Below are 20,871 nucleotides of genomic sequence, written 5' to 3'. Positions count from 1 at the left end.
GAGGTTCAAATTACAAGGAACTGAGGGTGATTTCTGAGCAACAGCTCTTAAGGAACTGAATCCTGTCAACCACTACACGAGTGAGTTTGAACTTGGGTCCTTCACTGGTCATGCCTTCAGATGAGACCACAGCCTTTACTGATACCTTGATTGCTAACTTGACATAAAGGGTACAGATAAACTGTGCTTAGATTCCTGCCTTACAGACACCGCGAGATAGTAAGTGTGTGCTGTGCTAAGTCCCTAAACTGTAGAGCAGCTTGTTATGCACCAATGGATAACTAACACAGTAATTATTTAGGGGTGGGAACTTTCAAGTCATAGCATGTGTGATGAAATAAGTGACTTAACTATTGCCTAGGGTTTCCCATAATGAAGTATCCACTGAGACAAGGTTCTGGGGGACCCAGTGGCTGCCACCAAAAAACATCATATGGGAAATAAGAAGTTCAAGGACTATGGGTGATGCCATTGCTTTGAACTCTGCTGGACAATTTAAGGAAAGAGATGGATAAACACAAGTTCACAAATTCTTGTTCCTCTTCCACTGCCCTTTACTTTTACTCCTCCCTTCTCTTCTTTTCCATTAGCTTCCTGAAAAATTTGATCCTGAGGGCATTAGGTAGGGCAAAGCAAGGAAGGGGAAGGAACGATGGAGGCACAGAGCGGGGTATTGCAACTGAATTGGGCAAGGAGGGCACTTGGGTAGGAGGCTGTCCAGCGTGGAGAGTCTGCGCCTGAGCTGGCTGAGGAGGGCGCTTACGCAGGTGTGTGTGTGTGTGTGTGTGTGTGTGTGTGTGTGTGTATGTGTGTGTCTTGCACAGGTGTCAGAGCCCAGGAAGGGCGAGGAGGACAGCACCCAGAGGCGCTGCTCAGTGAGGTGTCACAGCCTGAGCAGGATAACGCACGTGTGTTAGTTATCTCTTGTGGCATAAGAAGTTACCCCCAAACTTAGTAGGTTAGAACAATAATCTTTTACTGTCCCACAGTTTCTGTGGGTCAAGAATTCAGGCAGAGCACAGCAACAATGGCTTGTTGCTGTTCTGTGACATCTGGGGCCTCAGCTGGCAGACTTGTTGACTGAGGGCTGAAATCTTCTGAAGTGTTGGCTGATGCTGGGGATCAGCTTCCAAGGTGGCTCACTCCATGCCTGGAAAGTCAGTACTAACAAGTTGGCTTCTTTTCATGTGGGCCTGTCCACACATGGCCCCCACCACAGGACTGTTGAGCATCCTCAAAACATGGCAGCTGGCTTCCGTGAGAGCCAGTGATCCCGGATAGTGAGCCAGGAAGAAGCTATGCTTTTTGCTACCTAGTCTAGAAAGTCATATGGTTATCATTTCCATCATATTGTATTCATCAGAAGTGGGTTGCTAAATGCAGGCCCCAGTCAAGAAAATGAGTTCCACTTAAAAAAAAAAAAAAGTCTTTATTGATTTCAGAGAGAGGAAGGGAGAGAGAGAGAGAAACATCAATGATGAGAGAGTCATTGATCGGCTGCCTTCATTATGGTGCCTACTGGGGTCGAGTCCACAACCCCAGGCATGTGCCCTGACTGGGAATCGAACCTCGATCTCCTGGATCACAGGCCAATGCTCAACCGCTGAGCCACGCCAACCAGGCAAGGGGTTCCACTTTTTGAAGGGAGGAGTATCAAAGAATTTGCAGATATATTTCCAAACCATTACTGAAGACGTAGAGGGGCAGCCTGGTACGAGGTCTCGGAGCCCGAGCAGGGTGAGGAGGGTGTACGCACGTGAGGGTGGGAGTGGGTTGTCAGAGGCCCAGCGGGATGGAGACGGGATCGGTGTGGGAGAGACAGCCCCGTGTGGCGAGTTGGAGTTAAGTGTGTTTGAGGAGGCCGTGGGGGGGTGGGCAGCATGGGGGGATGGTTTGCAGGCAGGGACTGATCACACAGGTGAAGGCATGAAGGACCATTGGAGCAGCTGTTCCACTGTCAGGAGAGTGAGCTGCGAATACAGGAAGGGAGGAAAATAAATCCTGTGACACTGCCTTAGGAGCTGGGGGTATGGGTGTGAACTCGTGGTTCTCAGACAAACAGGTGGATATGTGTGTGTTTCTTATCGCCAGGGGAACCGGGAGAACAGAGACCTAGTCACAGTGTGTTCCAATTGCTCCTGCCTTAGCCACTGGGAGCTCTTGCCGTTTACTTTGATCCCTCTGACACAACAAACCAACCCAGCACTGTGCGGGAGGCCGATGTGTCAGGACTGCCTCGCTTTCGGGCACTACGTGGTGCTCCAGGCTTTTCTTGTACATTTTCTTGCCGCAGTCCTAGAACCTGCCATTTCTCAAGGGCCCTGGCTCCTGTTATGCTAAACCAAAATTTGAGAGCTAGGTGTAACTTTTATATCCTGCTTTTAAAAAGAAAAGGACCCAAATAAAAAACCTGTCCGTGTCCGCAGGTCCCATGGCCACAGATTGGCGTGTGCCCAGCCGTGGAGCCTCTTTCCTGGCTGTCCTCTGGGAGTCAGGTTCTGGAGCCTGTCCTGACCATCGCCTGTTTGGTGGCCTTCCTTCAGGTGGGTACCAGCCCTGCTCTGGTGGGCACTGGCAAAACTAACAAATGAGTGTCAGTGCTCAAAGAGAGGAAGGTAAAGGTGCGCGGAGGAAGGAGAAACTAACGCAGTCAGGAGGAGCTGAGGAAGTTCTAAGCCTTGGCGGCAGTGGAGGAAGTGCTGCGTGAGAGCAGAGACTGTGGTTGTCATCTTTGGACCCCAAGCTCTCCGTACCCTTAACCACTAACCTGCTGCCTGGCTCACAGCAGCCCTACATCCACGTGCCCTGGTGGTCCAGCTCCCCTGAGCTCAGAGCAGCCCACAGAATGGGAGCAGAGCCCTCAGTTAGGGAAGTCCCAAAGTAATTCTGCTGGGCAGCAAAATCCTGAGAAGTTTCTGATATCTAAAGATTCACCTGGGAACTTCTGAACCATTTTTGGTGGCGTCTCCTCTCAAAGCAGCATTTGGGAGATTACCTTGGAAGTAGAATCATCAAAAGGGTCCTCAGCAAGTGATACAACCTGATAAATTCTGAGAGGGAGCTGATCCATGGTGGGGAGGCGACAAAGAAGAGCAAGGAAAGCTCTGTCCCGGGAGCAAGTCGGTAACAGGGCCTGAGAAAATCCAATGAAGGCGAAGGCCAGGAGGCAACAAGCTCTGTGTCAGAAGATTCAGTCAGTGGCTGTAGTGATACAGGCGTTCCAGGGTCCGGGGACCGAGGGTCCGCAACCCACTGTGGGCTCTTGGCTTTGAGCAGGAAAGAATTCAAATGCAAGCCAGCAGAGTTTAAAGAGAAAGTTTATTAGTGAAGTGAGACAGAGAGTGGCTACTCCACAGACAGACCTGCCCCTCTTTAGTAAGATTTAATTCTTTTATTGAGGTTTATTTAATCAAAGGGAAGGGAATTCAATAAGGGGGAGGAATACTCAGGATTTTTCCGGGAGAGGGGTGGAGACTTCTCATAAGAGTCCTGTTGGCCATTTTGTGTCCTTATATGGGCTTTCCTTTTGGATCATGGTGGCCGGGGTGTGTGGTTTGGTATGCTAATACATTACAACGAGTTTACAATGAGGATGGGGTTACCACGAGGTGAAATTAGTTGCCATGTTGGATCAAGCTGATCTTCTTCAAGTTCTAAGCCATAAACCCATTGGGGGTTGGCCTTACTATCTCTGACAGCCCTTGTAAGACAGGCCAATCAGCCAGGACAAGTGGAACCAGGAAACTGAGACGGACAGCTGAACAAACTGGTAGAGCAATTTACAGCTGATACAGGTCACCTTCCTAGAGATAACATCTAGGCCTCAGTTGTATTTCAGCTTCAGACCCAGAAAAGCAGCAAAACCAGGTGGGCAGCACCAGGACCAGCTGCATGACTGAGAACACCCTGCCCTGGCACTGACCAATCAGTGAAGACCACAACCCTGGAGGAGCACACCTGGAAAACTGATGAATATTCTGCTGAAACCCTCCCCTGAGACCTCCCCTAAGATTCCCACCTGCAAGAGAGAAAAGCCTCAAGACAAAGGACCCAGCTGTGCTCTCCCTTTGGTGTGTGCCCCCCATTTCCTTTTCCCTCTTCTTCCCCCACAGGCAGGCATCTCCTAAACTCTAAGGAACCCCACAAGACTTGCAACCAGGGGAGCGATGGGCAGTGACAGGTTGTCCCAGGCTAACCCCCTGAACCTGACCCCAAGGCCCCCTTTTCTCTGACTTCCCAGAGAGCCAGGGCCGCCCAGCCTAGGCTCTCCTGGTGCTTCTCCTGTGCCAAGCCCTTTCTTCTTTTCCTGCCCCAGCTTTAATAAATGTTCCCTCACAGTCTCCTGGACTCCTGTTGTGAAATTTTTCCTGCGCTAAGTCAAGAACCCACACTACCGGCCAGCCCCAGGCAGCCCCAAGGCCTTATGGTTACAGGCGTTTGGCCTGTGCCCTCTCGGGGGCAGTTGAGAGGTGACACCCGGCTGCAGTGGGGCCTGGACTCAGGGGGCGCGTCCCACTGGGCAGCTCAGGGCCGCACAAGCAGAGGAGCTGGGCAGCGGGGACCTGCTGGGCCGGGGGAGCAGGGGCGGGGCAGGAAGGTCCTGGAACCCAGTCCTTGTACCTGGGCCTGGGCAGACTTCACGGCTAGGAGCCGGAAACGGGGTGCAAAACCGGGAGGCCACGCGTTTCTCAAGGCGGAGCGCCAAGGGCGTAGGTGTCCCTTCCCAGTGGCCGGGGCTCCGGGGAGTCTAAGGGCCGCGGCTTCTGGGCGGCGCCGAGGGAACGGCACTGCCTGGGCGTCTCCGGGCGGCCGAGCAGCAGCGCCCCACCCCCGGCGCCCCTAACGCCCTTTCGCGGGGCGAGGGCTGTGCGCTTCTCATTTTATCAAACCGAAAGCAATTCCCTGCCCACGGTCCCCGCGACTCGGAGAGCAGCGCGCAGGCGGAGGCGGGTTCCGGGGACGCCGTCGGAGCCGCGCCTTCTCCAGAGGGGCGGGTGCGGGGGGCGGCGAGCGCGGGGAAGCCGGGCGCAGGGGGGCCCAGAGCCAGGGCGCGCCTGCGCGGGGCCGGGGTCGCCGGGGCTGGGGCGGGAGGCGGCCGCGGCCGGAGGCGCCGCGTGTTCCGCGTGGAGCGGGTTCGGGAGCCCCGGGCGAGCAGCGCGCAGGGGCGCGGGAGGAGGGGCGCGGGAGGAGGGGCGCGGGAGGAGGGGCGCGGGAGGAGGGGCGCGGGAGGAGGGGCGCGGGAGGAGGGGCGCGGGAGGAGGGGCGCGGGAGGAGGGGCGCGGGGGCGCCGGCGCCCGAGGCAGGGCAGCCGCGACGCCCCCGGCGGCCTGGGCGACCGGAGCCCCCGCGGGTGCGCGCCCGCGGCCTCCTCCCTCCCACGGGCGCAGCGGGCGGCGGGCGCCGCGGGGGTGTCCTCCTGGGGCCGCGCAGCGCGCGTCGCTAAGCACTTTTGGACGCAAAGGCCTCAGACGGGGCGACCTCGCTGCCCCCAGTCGGTCCCCGCAGCTCTCGGGTCCCGTCCCCGGCCCGACGGAGGCGGCCCCGCGGCGCTCCTGTGCCGTGAAAACGCGGGCCGGCCCGCGGGCCCCGGCGCCCGGAGCCCCCGAGCCCCGCCGCCCCGCCCCCGGCTCCCGCACGGTCCCGCCGCTTCCCTCCGGGCCCCGCCTCGCCCCCGGGAAGCGGCCGAAGCCGCCGGGACGGGTGGGCCGGAGCCGCATCGACGCCGGGCGGCCCGAGAGGCGGGGGACCCGCGGCCGCGCCACTGTCCTTCCAGAGGCGCCCTGCGCGCGGGCGTCGGGAGTTGGAGAAGTTTCCCCACCCGCGGGCCCTCGCTGCGCCCCACGCGCCGGGCGCCGGGCACGAGGCCCCCGCCCCGCCCCGCAGGCCGGACCCAGGCGGCAGGCAGGGCGGGTCCGGGCGACAGCAGGGCCCGCGGGCACTTTGCGGGCGCCGACCCCCCCCAGGCACCTCCGAAGCCCTTCGCGCGGCTGACCCTGTGTGACGGGCGCAAGCCCACCCGCTTCCCTCTAGACAGGGTGCTCCATCCAGCCTCTAAGGGTGAGAACAGATTGGGGCGCCCCCCGTTTGTTCATGGGGTTCCAATGGTGCAGGTATGACTCCAGGGCTCGAGACTTGTGTGCCTGGGAGGGGCTTTTTTTGGTAATTGTTCAAAATATTACGGATGTCTCTTTTTCTCCCCATTGACCCCGCCCACCCCGCCCCGCCCCCATTGTGTCCTTGGGTTATGCACATATGCATATAAGCTCTTAAAAATTTTAATTTTTGTTTAAAATATTACAGAGGTCCCTTTTTGCACCCCTTCCCCTCCCCAGGCCCTCTCCCCACCATTGTCCGTGTCCTTGGGTTGTGCATATACGCATATACCATTCCTTGGTTACTCTCTCCCCCTCCACCCGCCCCGCCCCCATTGTCTGTGTCCTTGGGTTATGCATATATGCATATAAGTTCTTAAAAATTTTTTTTAAATATATATCTTTATTGATTTCAGAGAGAGGAAGGGAGGGGGGAGAGAGAGAGCGAAACAATGATGACAGAGCCATCGATCAGCTGCCTCCTGCAGGCCCCTGACTTGGGATCCAGCCTCGATCTCCCGGATCCTGGGTCAAAGCTCAGCCACTGTGTAAGTTCTTTCAAGGCTCTTTACTCCACTAAATCCTGCAAGCGGGCTCGTCTGGGCTTCCAAAGGCTTGTGCCTTCAGCTAGGAAAGCCCAGTAGAGGGTGATCATTTCCAACCATGGAGCCAGCACCACTGGTACCTAAGGAAGCAGGTCAGGACTCTTCCCACTCTCCTGGGAGAGCCCTCCAGCCCAGGGACTCTTCAGAGCTGCCAAGCCGCCCAAACCATGGGCAGGGCTGGTATGTATACAGAGGGGTGGGGGCTTGCTGAGGGGTGCTCCTACCCACCCAAGGGCTGGAGTTGGTCACCCAAAGAAACCCCAGCCCAGGTTATTCATAAGTGTTTCTTAGAAACCCAGTTCTTCCTTTTCCTCTGCCCCAAGGCCGCTGTGGGTGCTGCGGGCATGAGGGACACCGGGGAGGGAGGAAGAACAGCTTAGAGGAAGCCCCTCATCCCAGTGACAGCAGCTGGGTACTGTCAGAGGGCCCAGTGGGCAGGAGGGAAGAGATATACATGCCTGTTCAGACAAGGCACTATGGCCTCAAATTGGAGAATAAGCCTAATTTTGTACACTGGTCTGCCCCTCTACCCCTGGCGCTCACAGGTGCATGATCTCCCATGTCTGCTATACCTTCCCTCAGGCACTAGATCAGTCCTGACTCCCCCTCTTTTTCCTCTAAATACCCCTGAGGTCTCACCTGGATCCTCAATCCTTTGGACAGGTCTGGACCTCCTGCTTGAAAGGACAGCAGAAGGTTGGGGTTCCTCTACCTGTCGCAATATTTAGGGGCAAGGACAGCATATGCTTCATGCCTGCAACCTTTGGAAAGACTGGCACCTCTTAAGTAGCTGGGTAACCTTGAGCAAGTCACTTATCTTTCTTCATTATTCCTCAAGCTTCCCATCAGCAAAGTGGTGGGAGAGTACAGCACTCCTGAGAAAAAGACGAGAAATCTGCACTGTAATCTCCGCACCTGGAGGCCTGCTCACCTGTATTATTGCATGCTCTCCTGAGGTCCACGGTTAAGATGGGAGAGTGAGGGTAACGTCACTGCCACACTGTCATCAGCCCTGGAAGTGAAATACCTGAAACTGAATCGTCCTGGCATCCTGGTTTGGGTGAGCAGCAGTCAGAGGCAGATTGGCTTTCAGAGCAGGTGACAGCCCAGAGGCCTCCTTCCCATGGCTGTAGGGAGGCAGGTGGCCAACACCACCTCACTGCTGAGATGGATCTTGCTTCCAGCAGGGTATCCCACTGCCTCCTGCACAGGTGAGCCCAAGCAGATCTTCACTGACATTTAATACCTTGTTCTGCTCCCACTGTTTCCATCTTAAAGATATTAATCCCTAGCCCACCCATGGTTATCAGAAATCTTTTCTAACATTTCCAAGATTAATATATAAACTCATATTATCCATTTTCCAAACTTATTAGAAAGTGGCACAAAATGCCATATGCATGGTTTTTCTGTATCTACTTTTGAGAACCTATGGAAATAAGAGAGGATGACTGACTTACATGGGAGAGTGTCTGACATATGATAAGGTCCCACAAGAGGAGGGGGAGGGTGATCCAGGCAGAGGGGACTGCCTGAGCCCAGCAATGGCGGCTTGAGACCCTTGATTGAGCGGTCTTGTTACAGCTGGGGAGGAGAGGTGGTGGGAACCAGGAGTGTAGCAGGGTGGCAAGCTGCTGTTAAGGCAAATACCAATGCATATGCATTTATTTCTGGGGGACAGTGGGGAGCCACTAAAAGTTTTTTAAAGAGGGAAATGATTTATTAAATTTATGTTTAGAAATACCATTCTGGTGGCTGTGCAAAGAGTAGATTCATTTTTAAAAGTAGACTTTTTAAAAAGTTTTAAGTTCACAGGAAAATTGAGCATATAGTATAGAGAGCTCCCATGTGCCTCCCTCCTACCCCTGTATTTTATTATTAATGTCTAGCATTAGTGTGGTATATTTGTTACAATTAATGAGCCAACATTGATACATTACTAACTGAAGTCCATAGTTTACATGAGGGTCCAGTCTCTGTGTTGTACAAGTCTCTGGGTTTTGAAAAATGCATAATATTATGGACCCACCATTACAGTATCATACAGAATTATTTCACCCTCAAAAAATTCCTGGCACTTCACCCACTCATTGCCCCTCTTCTCTCCCTGTGAACCCCTGGCTTGATAGCTCATTTATTTTAGTAAGTCTATTTTTTATTTTTATTTTTTTACATATATCTTTATTGATTTCAGAGAAAGGAAAGAAGAGGGAGAGAGAGAGAGAGAAACGTCAATGATGAGAGAGTCATTGATCAGCTGCAGCCCACAACCCGGGCATGTGCCCCGACCAGTAATCGAACCCCGATCGCCTGGATCCTAGGTCGACGCTCAACTGCTGAGCCACGCCCGGCCGGGCTTAGTAAGTCTATTTTATATTTCCTTCAATAAATATTTACTGAATTCTGTATCAGTACAGTGCTCTCTTGTTACATTTGTGACAATGTAAGTCACAAATTAACTTTTTCTAGAAGCTGCATTAAAAGGGTAAAAAAGAGATGAAATTTTAATAATATATTCTACTTAACATATTAAAAATATTATTTCAACACTTAATCAGTATAAAATTGAGATACTTTATATGTATTTTTGTACTGAGCCTTTGAAATCCAGTTGGTATGTTATATTTTCAATCCAACAAATCAAGTTGGATTGGTCACATTTCCAATGCTCAGTGGACACTGCAGCTAGGCCGTGCAGTACTCTACTGGGGACAGAGCAGGGACCAGAATGGACATTGTCTCTGCCCTCACACAGTTTACAGTCCAGGGTGGGAGGCAGATAATAAACACCATTTCAGAGTGGTGTTACTGAGGAAATAATGCACCCGAATTATAGAGACTGGGAAGCTGATTTAGATTGCCTGGGCAGTCAGAAAAGCCTTTCCAAGGCTGAAATCCAAATAAGGAGGCATTAACCATCAATTATCTATTGCCACAATAATGCCGTAGAACAAACCATTTCAAAATTCAGAGGCTTAACATAATGACTAGTTATTATTGCTCATGAGTCTGTAAGTCAGCTGGGCAGTTCCTCTGGTCCCAGGTGGACTCACACAAGCATCTGTGGGTGGCTGCAGGTCAGGTAGGTGGCTATGTTGATCCTGGCTAAGCTCGCATGTTTGGGGTCTGCTGGCTGTTGACTGGTGTTGGATGACCTCAGCTCTTTTCCATCTGGCTCCTCATCTTCCAGCAGGCTAGCCCAGGCCTATTTCCATGGTGGAGGCAGGGATCCAAGAGAGAATGTAGAAGCGCTCAAGGATTCTTAAGGCTCAGGCTCAGAACTATATCGTTTCTGCCACATTCTTTTGGCCAACACAAGTTTACAAGGTCAGCCCAGATTCTCTGAGGAGCTGCAAAGTCACATAGCAAAAGATGTGCATACAGGGAAGGATGGAAAATTCAGGCAATTTTTGCAATTAATCTTCCATATTACTTAAAAATCTTTCAATTTCACCAGGAAGGTATAACAATTATACACTACTTATATGTGCCCAATATATTATCCTCAAAATATAAAAACAAAAATAGAACTACAGGGAAAACTGACAAAACTACTCTGACAGTGGGAGGTTACAATGTACCTTTTGCAATTATCGATAGGTCAAGCACACAAAACACTCGCACAGATGCAGAAGAGCTGAACACAATTTACGAGGTTTTCGGTCAACAAATATTTATGGCACACTTTCTGTGTATGAGGCACTATTCTAGATCTGCTGCGCATATAGCAGCAAACAAAGGCCAACAATCTCTGTCCTCAGTTTATATTCTAGTGGAAGAAAACAAAAAGTAAACAAGTTAATATGTAAAGCAAACATGACTACTCTGGAGAAACACAACAGGTAAAGGAGATATGAAGTGCTGGGATGGAAGATAAGGAGCTGAACTTAAAATATCACGGTCAGGGTGGGCACTACTGAGCAGACACAGAGCGAAGACCCGAAAGCGGTGAGGGAGGGAGTCATGTGCCCATCTCCAGGACTAGTGGAGGGAACAGCAAGCACAATGGCCCTGACAGAAGCTGGTTTGGCAGGTTCTGGAAGTAGACAGGCGCAGGCTAGGCATTGTGGGAGGGGATGGGAGTCATCAGGGGCCAGATCATGTAGGACCTTGTAGGCTATGCTAAGGATTTGGGGTTTTCCTCTTGGTTATGGGAAGCCTCAGGAGGGTTTTTGCTTTGAGTGGAAGGGGTGAAAACCCTGGGGAGAAGAGAGTTGCTTCAAGACAAGAGTCAGGTAGCTGGAGCTTTAGAGATTGCTGGGTACCAATCCTTGACAGGCAACATGTCCCCAGGGAATTTCCCTAGCTTTGTCTTTCAACTGCTTAGACAGCAGTTTGTTTCCCAAAGGATATCACCATCTCCAGAGAACATGTTCCAATTATCCTGAAAAACAAGGTAATTGGGATTACAGTAGTATTCATTTTCTCAATTCTCAGAATGAAAGCCTATCCAAAGCAAAAACAAAAGGTAACTCCAGAAAGCACTCCCCTCTCATTGGGAAAACCAGCAACAATTTATGGAGCCACAGGTTATGAGAAACTATTGTTAGTTTCAAGTCATTTGCTTTTTAAGATATAATTTTACATGAAAAAGGAAATGAGGGCATTTTTATTCAACAAATATTTGTTGAGTACCTAACATGTGCCACATACTCTTCTAGGTGCTAGGGACAGAGCAGAAAACAAGACAGGCAAAGATTCCTGCCCTCACAGGGAAGATAAATGCGAAAGAGAAACAAAATGTGTGATATGTTACATAAATACTCTGGAGAAAAATAAAGTGGGAATAGTGATCATTTGGGAATGGGGGGTGTTACAATTTAAAATAGGCTGGTCAGGGTGAAATTAATTGAAAAGTCACATCTGCCCAATATGAACAGGGCAGAGAGAGGAGTTGGGGAGTGTCAGAGAGGAAGGGCAGTGCCTGGCCCACCTCTTGTAGGGTCTTGTAACACAACCACTACAAGGCCCAAGTGTACGATGTATAGTTTTATTCCACATTCTGTGACAAGGAAGAATTTTCTGTAACCAGTGTGGTAATTTCTGACTTTTAGTTCTCTGAACTTAGGGTGTTTTTTTTAACATGTCTTCATTGATTTCAGAGAGAGGGAGGGTGAAGGAGAGAGCGAGCTAGAAACATCCATGATGAGAGAGTCATTGATTGGCTGCCTCCTGCACGCCCCCCACTGGGGATTGAGCCCACACCCCAAGCATGTGCCCTGCCCAGGAATCGAACCTCAATCTCCTGGATCCTAGGTCGATGCTCAACCACTGAGCCAAGCCGGCCGGGCTGAACTGAGTTTTTAAGGTGTAATATATGTTACTAACATTACCAGAAAAAGACTAAACAAATCTATTTAGCAACCCCAGTTCTGACAGTTCCCATATCTGGTCTAGAACAAAGGCACAATCATGGCAGAACTGACTCTCCTATTAGTTTTCTTTGTTTTTCAGCTAAAGCAAATATGAGTCCAGCTGAGTGGAACTAAAGGCCGTGGAGATTCTGCCCTCCTCTCTGCAGCACACAGGAGGGGAGTTGCTGTATCAAAGGGTACAAGCTTGCTCGGACCCAGGATTTCAATTTCTGGCATAAATATAACATTTAATGGGGGGGAAATCAGATGATTGAGAGTTGGCATAGAGGCCTTCTAGCAGAGGAAAGCACCTACTGACTGCCTGCTGTGTGTGAGGCGGATTCCAACAGAGGGAAGAGAACCCATCTAGGTTGAGGAATACAAACTGCGAAGCTAAGGAAGTCAAGGGAAGGGGATGGGCCCTTCAGGGCATTTGATTGCTATATTGGAACCAAGGCGGTAACTGGTAAAGGTGGTGGTACAGCCTGTAGGTCCAGAGTCTGGACTTCCTCCAGGAGGGGCCCTAGAGTGGGCAGGCTCTCCATTTGTGGAGTGGGGGCATGTAGGGGTGGAGAGGCCTAGCACAGCTCTGTTCAGAATTCATATACCAAGCTCCAATATACTTAAACACACAAAATTTTTTACTTTTCAAATCATGTACTATTTTCTACCAGATTCAAGAACGTCTGTAAGTAATAATAGAAATCAAATGTTTAAAAAAAGCTTAAGTCTTTCAATAGTTGCAATACCTTGAGTGAATGCCAGCCTCAACATTCCCTCACCTGTAAAATAGGGGTAACAGGAAGGGATGCAAAAGCAGCTTTCCAGAGAGCCTGGATCATACCTGATGCATAGTAGGTTCTTAAGGTTCTCCCGGTCCCCTCCCTCATCCAAATGAAAAGTATAGGTTGTTGCCAAATGCTATGGGTCTCCTTGAAATCAGTGCTTGTCAACCTTTAATGTGTGGACCAGTCACCTGGGGGAGTCCTGTTAAAGTGCAGATTCTGATTCAGTGGAGTTTGGGTGGGGACAGGAATGGTGCTCACAACAAGCTCCCAGGTCAAGACTATGCTGCTGCCTGGGGATCATTCTTTGAGTAACAAGAATTTAACACTACTAACTTCCATTACTTAACAGCAATACCACACAAAAAGCCCTCAAAAGGGCTCCACAGATTATTTCTTAAAAAAATTAACTCTTCAGTTCAGCTTAGTGCAGTCACTGACCCAGCCAAGTCCCAGCACCAGCCAGGGCACAGGGAACTCATCCTGAGGTTCTGGAGGATTGGTTCACAGTGCCCTTGTACAGGAAGATCTTCAAACTGTCTCTACCACTTATGGCTTTTTGATCTTAGCCTTTGCCTCTGATAATTACCCCTTAATTAACACCCAGCACCGTGTTATTTAAATAATTATGGTAAGGGCAGCTTGTACCTCAGGGGGCAATCTTCAAACAAACAGATAAAATAAGATCCTAAACTGATTTTTAAAAAAGATGAAACTGACCCAAGTAAAAAAGTTATATACACACCAACCGCAGTGAAATATACAGACTTGTTATAACTTCCATTCACACAGGCTAAGAGTTGATTTATTCTGAACCAAAGAAAGTACCAACACAGCATTTGGGAAATTGTAAATGTCAGAATAATAATTTTGCAAGCAGTGGCGCTAAAGTAAAACATTTCAACCATGCTAAGATCCACCTTAAGTTCCTATTGGGAAGGGCTGCAGGATCTCTGAACTATTTTGTCTTTGAGTTTTCCAAATATATTGGAGGAACTTGGTATCTTCTGGGTGCCTTCAAAGCAAATTATCTTTTTGTGGAAGAGGCAGGCTTTTCACTGAAAGCCAGTAAGCAGTTTTCTAATTTCCCAGGAGGATTTCCATTAACTGCCCACCAAACACAAGGTCGTCAGCGCGGTGAGTCACGCCCCGCAGGAGGAGCCCACTGAGCTCCTAAGAACCGGGTTTTCCCACTGAAGCCCTAACACCCCCCCACCCCCACCTGCTACACTGACCCCCCACCCCACCCCTTTCTGCTGCACCGACACCCCCCACCCCACCCCTTTCTGCTGCACCGACACCCCCCCACCCCCACCCCTTTCTGCTGCACCGACACCCCCCACCCCCACCCCTTTCTGCTGCACCGACACCCCCCACCCCTTTCTGCTGCACCGACACCCCCTCACCCCCAAACCTTTCTGCTGCACCGACACCCCCCCACCCCCACCCCTTTCTGCCGCACCGACACCCCCTCACCCCCACCCCTTTCTGCCGCACCGACACCCCCTCACCCCCACCCCTTTCTGCCGCACCGACACCCCCTCACCCCCACCCCTTTCTGCCGCACCGACACCCCCCCACCCCCACCCCTTTCTGCCGCACCGACACCCCCTCACCCCCACCCCTTTCTGCCGCACCGACACCCCCTCACCCCCACCCCTTTCTGCCGCACCGACACCCCCTCACCCCCACCCCTTTCTGCCGCACCGACACCCCCCCACCCCCACCCCTTTCTGCCGCACCGACACCCCCTCACCCCCACCCCTTTCTGCTGCACCGACACACTCACTTCTGCTACAGTGACCTGGAAAGAAACCCCAAGTGGCACAAGGACTGCACCGCGAGAAATAAGTACTTTCTCCTCTCATTACCTCCCGCCTCCCTGTCCTCCCAGGGAATCACTGGTTCATTTTTAAAAACTTCTTATTATGGAAAATTACAGATGGACAAGTAGAGAGGCTGAAGTGACTTGTTTTGTACACACCCCGCTGGCTTGTTCCATGCTTCCTCCCTCCGTTTTTAGAGCAATTATTTTAAAGTACATTCTAGGCACCAGCAACAGATCATTTTTTCCGTCAAAACTTTAGTGGGTGTCCCCCCCCCAGCATAACCACATTATCGCTCTCACACCCAACAAGGTAACGACGACCGCTCCACACCATCAGCGCGCTCGGGGCGCTTTCAGGGGCGCGGGCCAGGCGCGCGGACAAGCACGAAGCGAGGGGGGCGGGGCGCACTGGGCCGCCGCGCCCGGCCTCCCGCCCCACGGTCCTTACCTGCCGGGCCGCGCCGACCGGGCCGGTCGCGGCGGCTCTGAGGCGCGAGCTCCTCGCCCCGCTCCCGAGCCGCGGCCCCAGCGGGCCCGCAGCAGCTGCACAAGCCGCCGTCCCCAGACACCGGCGGGTCCCTGGAGGGGAAACGATTGACACAGCTGCCTGCACTGCGCCCCGGCCTCCCCGCCACACGCGCGTCTCCGGCGGCGCCGGGCGCCGTAAGTGGCGCCCGAGCCCGCGCGGGACGAGAACACGGGAGCCGCTCCGCCCGTCGCCGCTCCCGCGCCGGGCTCTCAGCACCCGCGCCCTCGCCGACCGGGACTACAACTCCCGTCGGGCCCCGCGGCAGGCCAATGGCGGGCACCGGGGCGTGCGGGGCGCGGCGCCTGCGCGGCGGTTTGAGTAAGCGGCCGCGCGATTGGCTGCGGGGTCGGGCGCCGCGCGGGGCCTGTGGGAAGCGCAGTGACGGAGCGAGCGGCTGTTGGAGGAAGGAGGTGGGGGCCGGGAGCGCAAATGGCGTTGAGATGGTTCAGGGCCCTGTTCAAACTCCAGCGCTGACCATTCACCGGCGGAAGCGGCGGCGCAGGAGGCGGCGGCGGCCCAGCGGGGGCACGTAGCGGCTCCGGCGGCCAGGGAGGCCAGGCCCAGGCCCGGCTGGCGGCGCTCAAGGCCCGGAGGGAAGTTGCGGTGCCGCCGCTCCTCCCCCCCTTCCCCGGTTTCCTATTTACCGCGAGCGGAGTCGCGGGTTCTGACGGTGGCGGAGCCCCTGGCCGCTCCTCGCGCCCCAGCGGGCCCTGTCCTTCCGCGCGGGACTCCTGCGCCCGCCCGTGCGCCGTTGGGGGCGGGAGAGGCAGAGGCGGCCCGAGGCCAGAGCACCGGCCAGGCGCCGAGGGTGAGTGAGGTCTGGGCGGCCGCCTAGGGCCGGGGCGCGCCCGGGAGGGTGGGGAGGCAGGGTGCTGGCGGGGGTGGCGGGGGTCTGGCTGTCTCTCGCGCCCGGCCTGGGGAAGTTGGGCAGGGAACCTGAACTCTTTCTCCTCTATTATTTGTCCCTTTTCCGAGTTCTTTCCGGGCGGCCGCGGGTCTCCTGTCGCCCCAGCCGCGGCCGAGCGTGCGGGTTTCAGCCCTGCGTCCGTGCCGCCTTCCCCTGTCGCCCTGGCCGCCGCCGAGGCCTCGCGCCGCCCGGGGACTCGGTGGCAGAGGCTTCCGGGGCGTCGGAAGCGACGTCCCTCTCCCGGCGGTGGGGGCGGGGAGCAGAAAAGTTGCGTGAGCTCGAGCCCGAGCGGGCGCCTCGCGCTGCCCCTGGCGCGGCGGCAGCTGCGGGAGAGGGTTTCTGGGGGGCTAGCGTTGCCCCATCAGCTTTCGGTCTTGAAAGGGAGCCCCTGGGTGTGGGGAGCCGAAATTCTCTGGGTTTGGACGGGGGCAAGTGCGAGGACTTTTTATCCCAGCGCACTTCCCTGAAAATGCGACCTGGCTTTGGCTGGGGAAGGAAAAGGCCCAGCGACCGAGAGGACTTGGTTTGGAATCATCCTTTCCTCCTTTGGTGGAAGCCTGGGCGAGAGAGCCTGTGTACTTGAAATTTACTTAAAATACAGTGTAAAATATGTCCGCACACTTAGTTTTCAATTTATATGCACTCGACGCCATAGGCTTAGGTAATGTCATCACAGTAATCTGTTTAGTGACTTTTAAAAAAAGACGTGGAAAACTGTAAAGGATATCAAAAGTAGGTGGCATTATATATTAAATTCCCATGTCCTCATCCCTCAGATTTAAGTTATTAACACCACTAAAATTTTCTCGTTTACACTTACATTTCACACTCCCTTGAAGTGAGAGAATCGCTGAAATCATCTCATCGATATTTCAGTATATCTTTGTAAAAGAAATTCTTTTTAAAAAGATAAGCATGGTTTTTCTTATATTTAATGAACTCCTTAATACCTGATATTCACCTGCAGACTTGGAACTGATTTTACGACCATTGAATGCTTTGTGGTTCCAGGACCATTTTTGCAATGAGTTTTTTGGTGTGGACCTAAGGAGCGCAAGTCTAGGTTTTTGGTTTGGCCTTCAGTCAACATTTTTAGGTCGTTATGGTGTAAGTGTATCCAAAACATTCTAGCTTTGGGGGGGGGGGGGTGTAAATGTAGGTCTGCAGATCCAGCCTTTACATTCTTGGAGGAATGAAAAGAAATCACTTTACTTTGTAATTCTTGTAGCTACCAAATATACTTGGTTTTGTTTAGGTTGTACTGAAGAAAGACAGTAAGATTCTTTAGTGTAAATCTACAGTAGAAGGAAAAATAGATCTCTCCTAGCAGAAAGTTTGGAGATATATTAAAAGGTTTTCAAAGTATTTATGGACTCTTAATGCAGCTGTGTATGATGACCAAATTAATTATTTTGTCAAGTTAGATTTCGCTTCTAACCAAGCATATGAGAGGGGAAAATTCTCTACTGAAATTATATAAAACTAAGTTTATAGTGATTAAGTTAATACAGGAAATACATTTAAAGGATAGGTCAAGATATGTTCAAAAATACATGTTATATCATTTCAGTTCTTGTAAGGGTGAAGATTTTTTTCAAGCCCCTAGGCAATTGTTCATTGTTTTCTAGTTATATTTAAATATTGCTGTTTAAACTTGAGAAGGTCAAAGTGTAAGAAAGGGATAAGAGTTGGTAGTGTTTAAAAAGTACTGTAACTTGTTTTAAAAAAATGTTTGCCTGTTTTGATTTACTTTCCTGCAAATTTTTGACCTAGATTTGTTATTAAAATGTAGATAAATCAGCCCCACCGGTGTGGCTCGGTTGTTGAGTGTGTACCTATGAACCAGGGGGTCACGTCTGGACTCCAGTCAGGGCACATGCCTGGGTTTTGGGCTTGATCCCCAGTAGGAGGCGTGCAGGAGGCAGCCTATTAATGACTCTCCCTCATCATTGAGGTTTCTATCTCTCCCTCTTCGTCTCTCTGAAATCAATAAAAAACATCAAAAAAATGTAGATTAAATCAGACGAATTGGTTTATCTTTTATAAAGCGAAGAGGAAAAGTTATGTTTCTCTTGCTTCCTTTAATAATCCACAGACCACTGTAATATGCTGGAGTTCACCAGCTCCAGAAAATGTAACTCAGCAAGGAGCACAGCCCTATAGGGACTAGGAAGAGAGAATCAGTATGGTTGCCTGTATTTAGGTAGATGGCCAGTTAAAGTGTGTGTGTACATGCGTGTGTGCACACATGTACGTGTGCATATATTTAATCCTTACCCAAGGATGTTTTCCCCACTGATTTTTTAGAAAGAGTTGACTGGAAGGGGGAGGGGGGAGAAAAACATCAGTGTGAGAGAAACATATCTATTGATTGCCTCCCACATGCACCCTGACCAGGGTTGAGAATTGAATCTGCAACCCAAGTATGTGCCCTTGACCCAGATGGAACCCTAGAGACCCTTCGGTGCGTGGGCTGATGCTCTAGCCATGGAGCCACACTGGCCAGGGCTAAAGAATATTTTTCAAGTCACACTTCAAATTGCATTAGACCAAGAGTTAGAATTTAAAGCTGGGTTAAAAGCTGCATGTTTTAATATATGAGACAATTGAACAATTTTCCCAATTTCCTCCCTCATATTAATAAGTTTTCTGAAATTTCAAGAACTAAATTTAGTCAATTTGATATTTCTGAGATCCTGAAAACTGTAGATATTTTGTGCTTAAGATTTTTATACTAGGGAAAATTACCCTTAAGATTACTTTTTTAAGGTATGTTAAGAATAGTAAGATTCATTTGAAAAAAAATTGATGCTCCACTAGATGTTTTGTGTATGCTGTATTATAAGTTGGTTAGTTTTTCTAAGCAGCATATGAATACGTACTCACTGTAAAAAAAATTGACATATGGAAATACATAGAGTGAAAAATGAGCCTCTCACTTTACATGCCCTTGCCATATTTATTTAACAGTTTTTTAAAGATTTGTTTCTTGAATGTTGAAAGCCACATGGGGAGAATCCCTGGGTTCTTATTTTTATGCTCAATGTTAATACTTAAGTATTTGGTGATTATATATATTCTTTTTTTTTCCCCTCCTGCAGAGAATATGAAACAGGTGTCAAAATGACATCCAGATTTGGGAAAACATACAGTAGGAAAGGTGGAAATGGCAGTTCAAAATTTGATGAAGTCTTTTCCAACAAACGGACCACCCTTAGCACAAAATGGGGAGAGACCACATTTATGGCTAAATTAGGGCAGAAGAGGCCCAATTTCAAACCAGATATCCAAGAAATTCCGAAGAAACCTAAGGTGGAAGAAGAAAATACTGGCGATCCTTTTGGATTTGATAGCGATGATGAGTCTCTACCAGTTTCTTCAAAGAATTTAGCCCAGGGTAAGGGTTCCTCTCATTCAGAAACTAGTGAAGCTGCTCAGCTGGAAGATGTCACTTCTGTACTTGAAGCTAATAGCAAAATTAGTCATGCGGTGGATGAAGACAGTGTTGTGTCTGATAAATGCTTACATTTGGAGGATACTTTGCTTGAGAAAGAAAAGAGCACAAACCGAATCTTAGAAGACGATGCAAGCAGAAGTAGTTGTGCTAAGTTAATGACTTTAGGTAAGTTTTGATTTTCTTTATTGTGAGCTAAAAGAGCTTTGTGCAAGCAATTTAGTGAAAGGATTTAAATTCTAAAGTACTATACTTGTTGGGTTTTCTTTCTGCATTTATGATTAATGGGGACTACAAATAATTTTGTAGAAGAGATTTAAAAACTTTAAAGTACCAGTTGGCGGTTGAAACAACTTGGGTGTTTCCAGACTATTACTCATTTTGGGAACAGTCGTTCATAAGTCCCTAACTCCCAGTTCCAATAAGAAACATCTCTTGTTGCGTTAGGATTACATAGTAAATAATTTTTATTACTGTGGAGGATTTGGTTACTGATAATGAAAATGAGATGAGCATTTACAGTGAGGATTAGGTTTAGGAGTGTTAGGCTTTCCTCCAAAACTAGTTTAGAAAGATTAAGGAGGTATTGAGTGCAAACATTGAAGAATTTAACTTCATTGCAAATTGAGATTAGTTTATAGTCTGGTGCAGGTAGCAGCTTGTACTAATGGATTTCAATCCACAAAATCAGATGTATTTTTAAAGTGTTAATTTGAAAATTTGGCATCTAGTGTTCATTCCTAAAACAATATGCCTTATCAGTTGTACCCCTACTCCTTTTGTAAAGGATTTGAGACTTAGAATAAATGATAAAAGTGCAATTAACTAAAAGATTGATGAGCTGCCTGGCTAGAGTGGCCCAGTTGGTTGAGTGTCGCCCTGTTCTCTGAAAGGTTAATGGCTTGATTCCCGGTCAGGGTACGTACCTAGGCTGCAGGTTCTATCCCTGGTCAGGGCACCTACAGAAGGCAACCAGTTGATGTTCCTCTGACATCCATGTTCCCTTCCCTCCCTCCCTCCCTCCCTCCCTCCCTCCCTCCCTCCCTCCCTCCCTCCCTCCCTCCCTCCCTCCCTCCCTCCCTCCCTCCCTCCCTCCGGTGAGGATTAAACAAAGCTGGAGAGCTGAGGGTGGAGGTGGCAGGAGACTGACTGCATGTGCCTGTCGACAGTGGGACAAGGGTGGCACTGTAGTTGAAAGCAAACTTTTTTAGTTCTTGACTTCTTGGCAGATGTAGATCACATGTTTTGAAAAGGAGTTAAAAGACAAAACTTCCTTAGTATTCAGTTCTTCAGAGGAATTTTTTCTTTTGGGGCTTT

At 50.3% G+C, this 20,871-nt stretch overlaps 1 protein-coding gene and 1 long non-coding RNA gene across 3 annotated transcripts in view; both read left to right on the top strand.

Annotated features, from left to right (window-relative positions):
* The first annotated feature begins 7,073 nt into the window (after nucleotides 1-7,073).
* On the top strand, nucleotides 7,074-12,811 carry LOC148091482 (uncharacterized). The gene is made up of 3 exons (XR_015715631.1): nucleotides 7,074-7,908; nucleotides 8,892-9,057; nucleotides 12,152-12,811. It is a non-coding gene; the product is annotated as an uncharacterized LOC148091482 (long non-coding RNA).
* A 3,029-nt stretch (nucleotides 12,812-15,840) lies between these two features.
* The window catches only part of WAPL (WAPL cohesin release factor), an 89,545-nt gene continuing 84,514 nt past the window's right edge, over nucleotides 15,841-20,871 (top strand). Inside the window, exons 1-2 of one of the 2 annotated variants that reach the window (XM_087824245.1) lie at nucleotides 15,841-16,001; nucleotides 19,202-19,722. In XM_087824245.1, coding sequence (XP_087680371.1) covers nucleotides 19,224-19,722 — 499 coding nt within the window. In that variant the 5' untranslated portion in view covers nucleotides 15,841-16,001; nucleotides 19,202-19,223. Of the gene's footprint in view, nucleotides 16,002-19,201; nucleotides 19,723-20,871 lie in introns of those variants that run through there. The other variant, XM_016214742.2, reaches the window with a different exon arrangement.

Source organism: Miniopterus natalensis, chromosome 14 (genome assembly GCF_054644295.1).
Source record: "Miniopterus natalensis isolate mMinNat1 chromosome 14, mMinNat1.hap1, whole genome shotgun sequence".
NCBI classification, from domain to species: domain Eukaryota; kingdom Metazoa; phylum Chordata; class Mammalia; order Chiroptera; family Miniopteridae; genus Miniopterus; species Miniopterus natalensis.
This window is presented reverse-complemented; position numbering and strand designations above follow the sequence as displayed.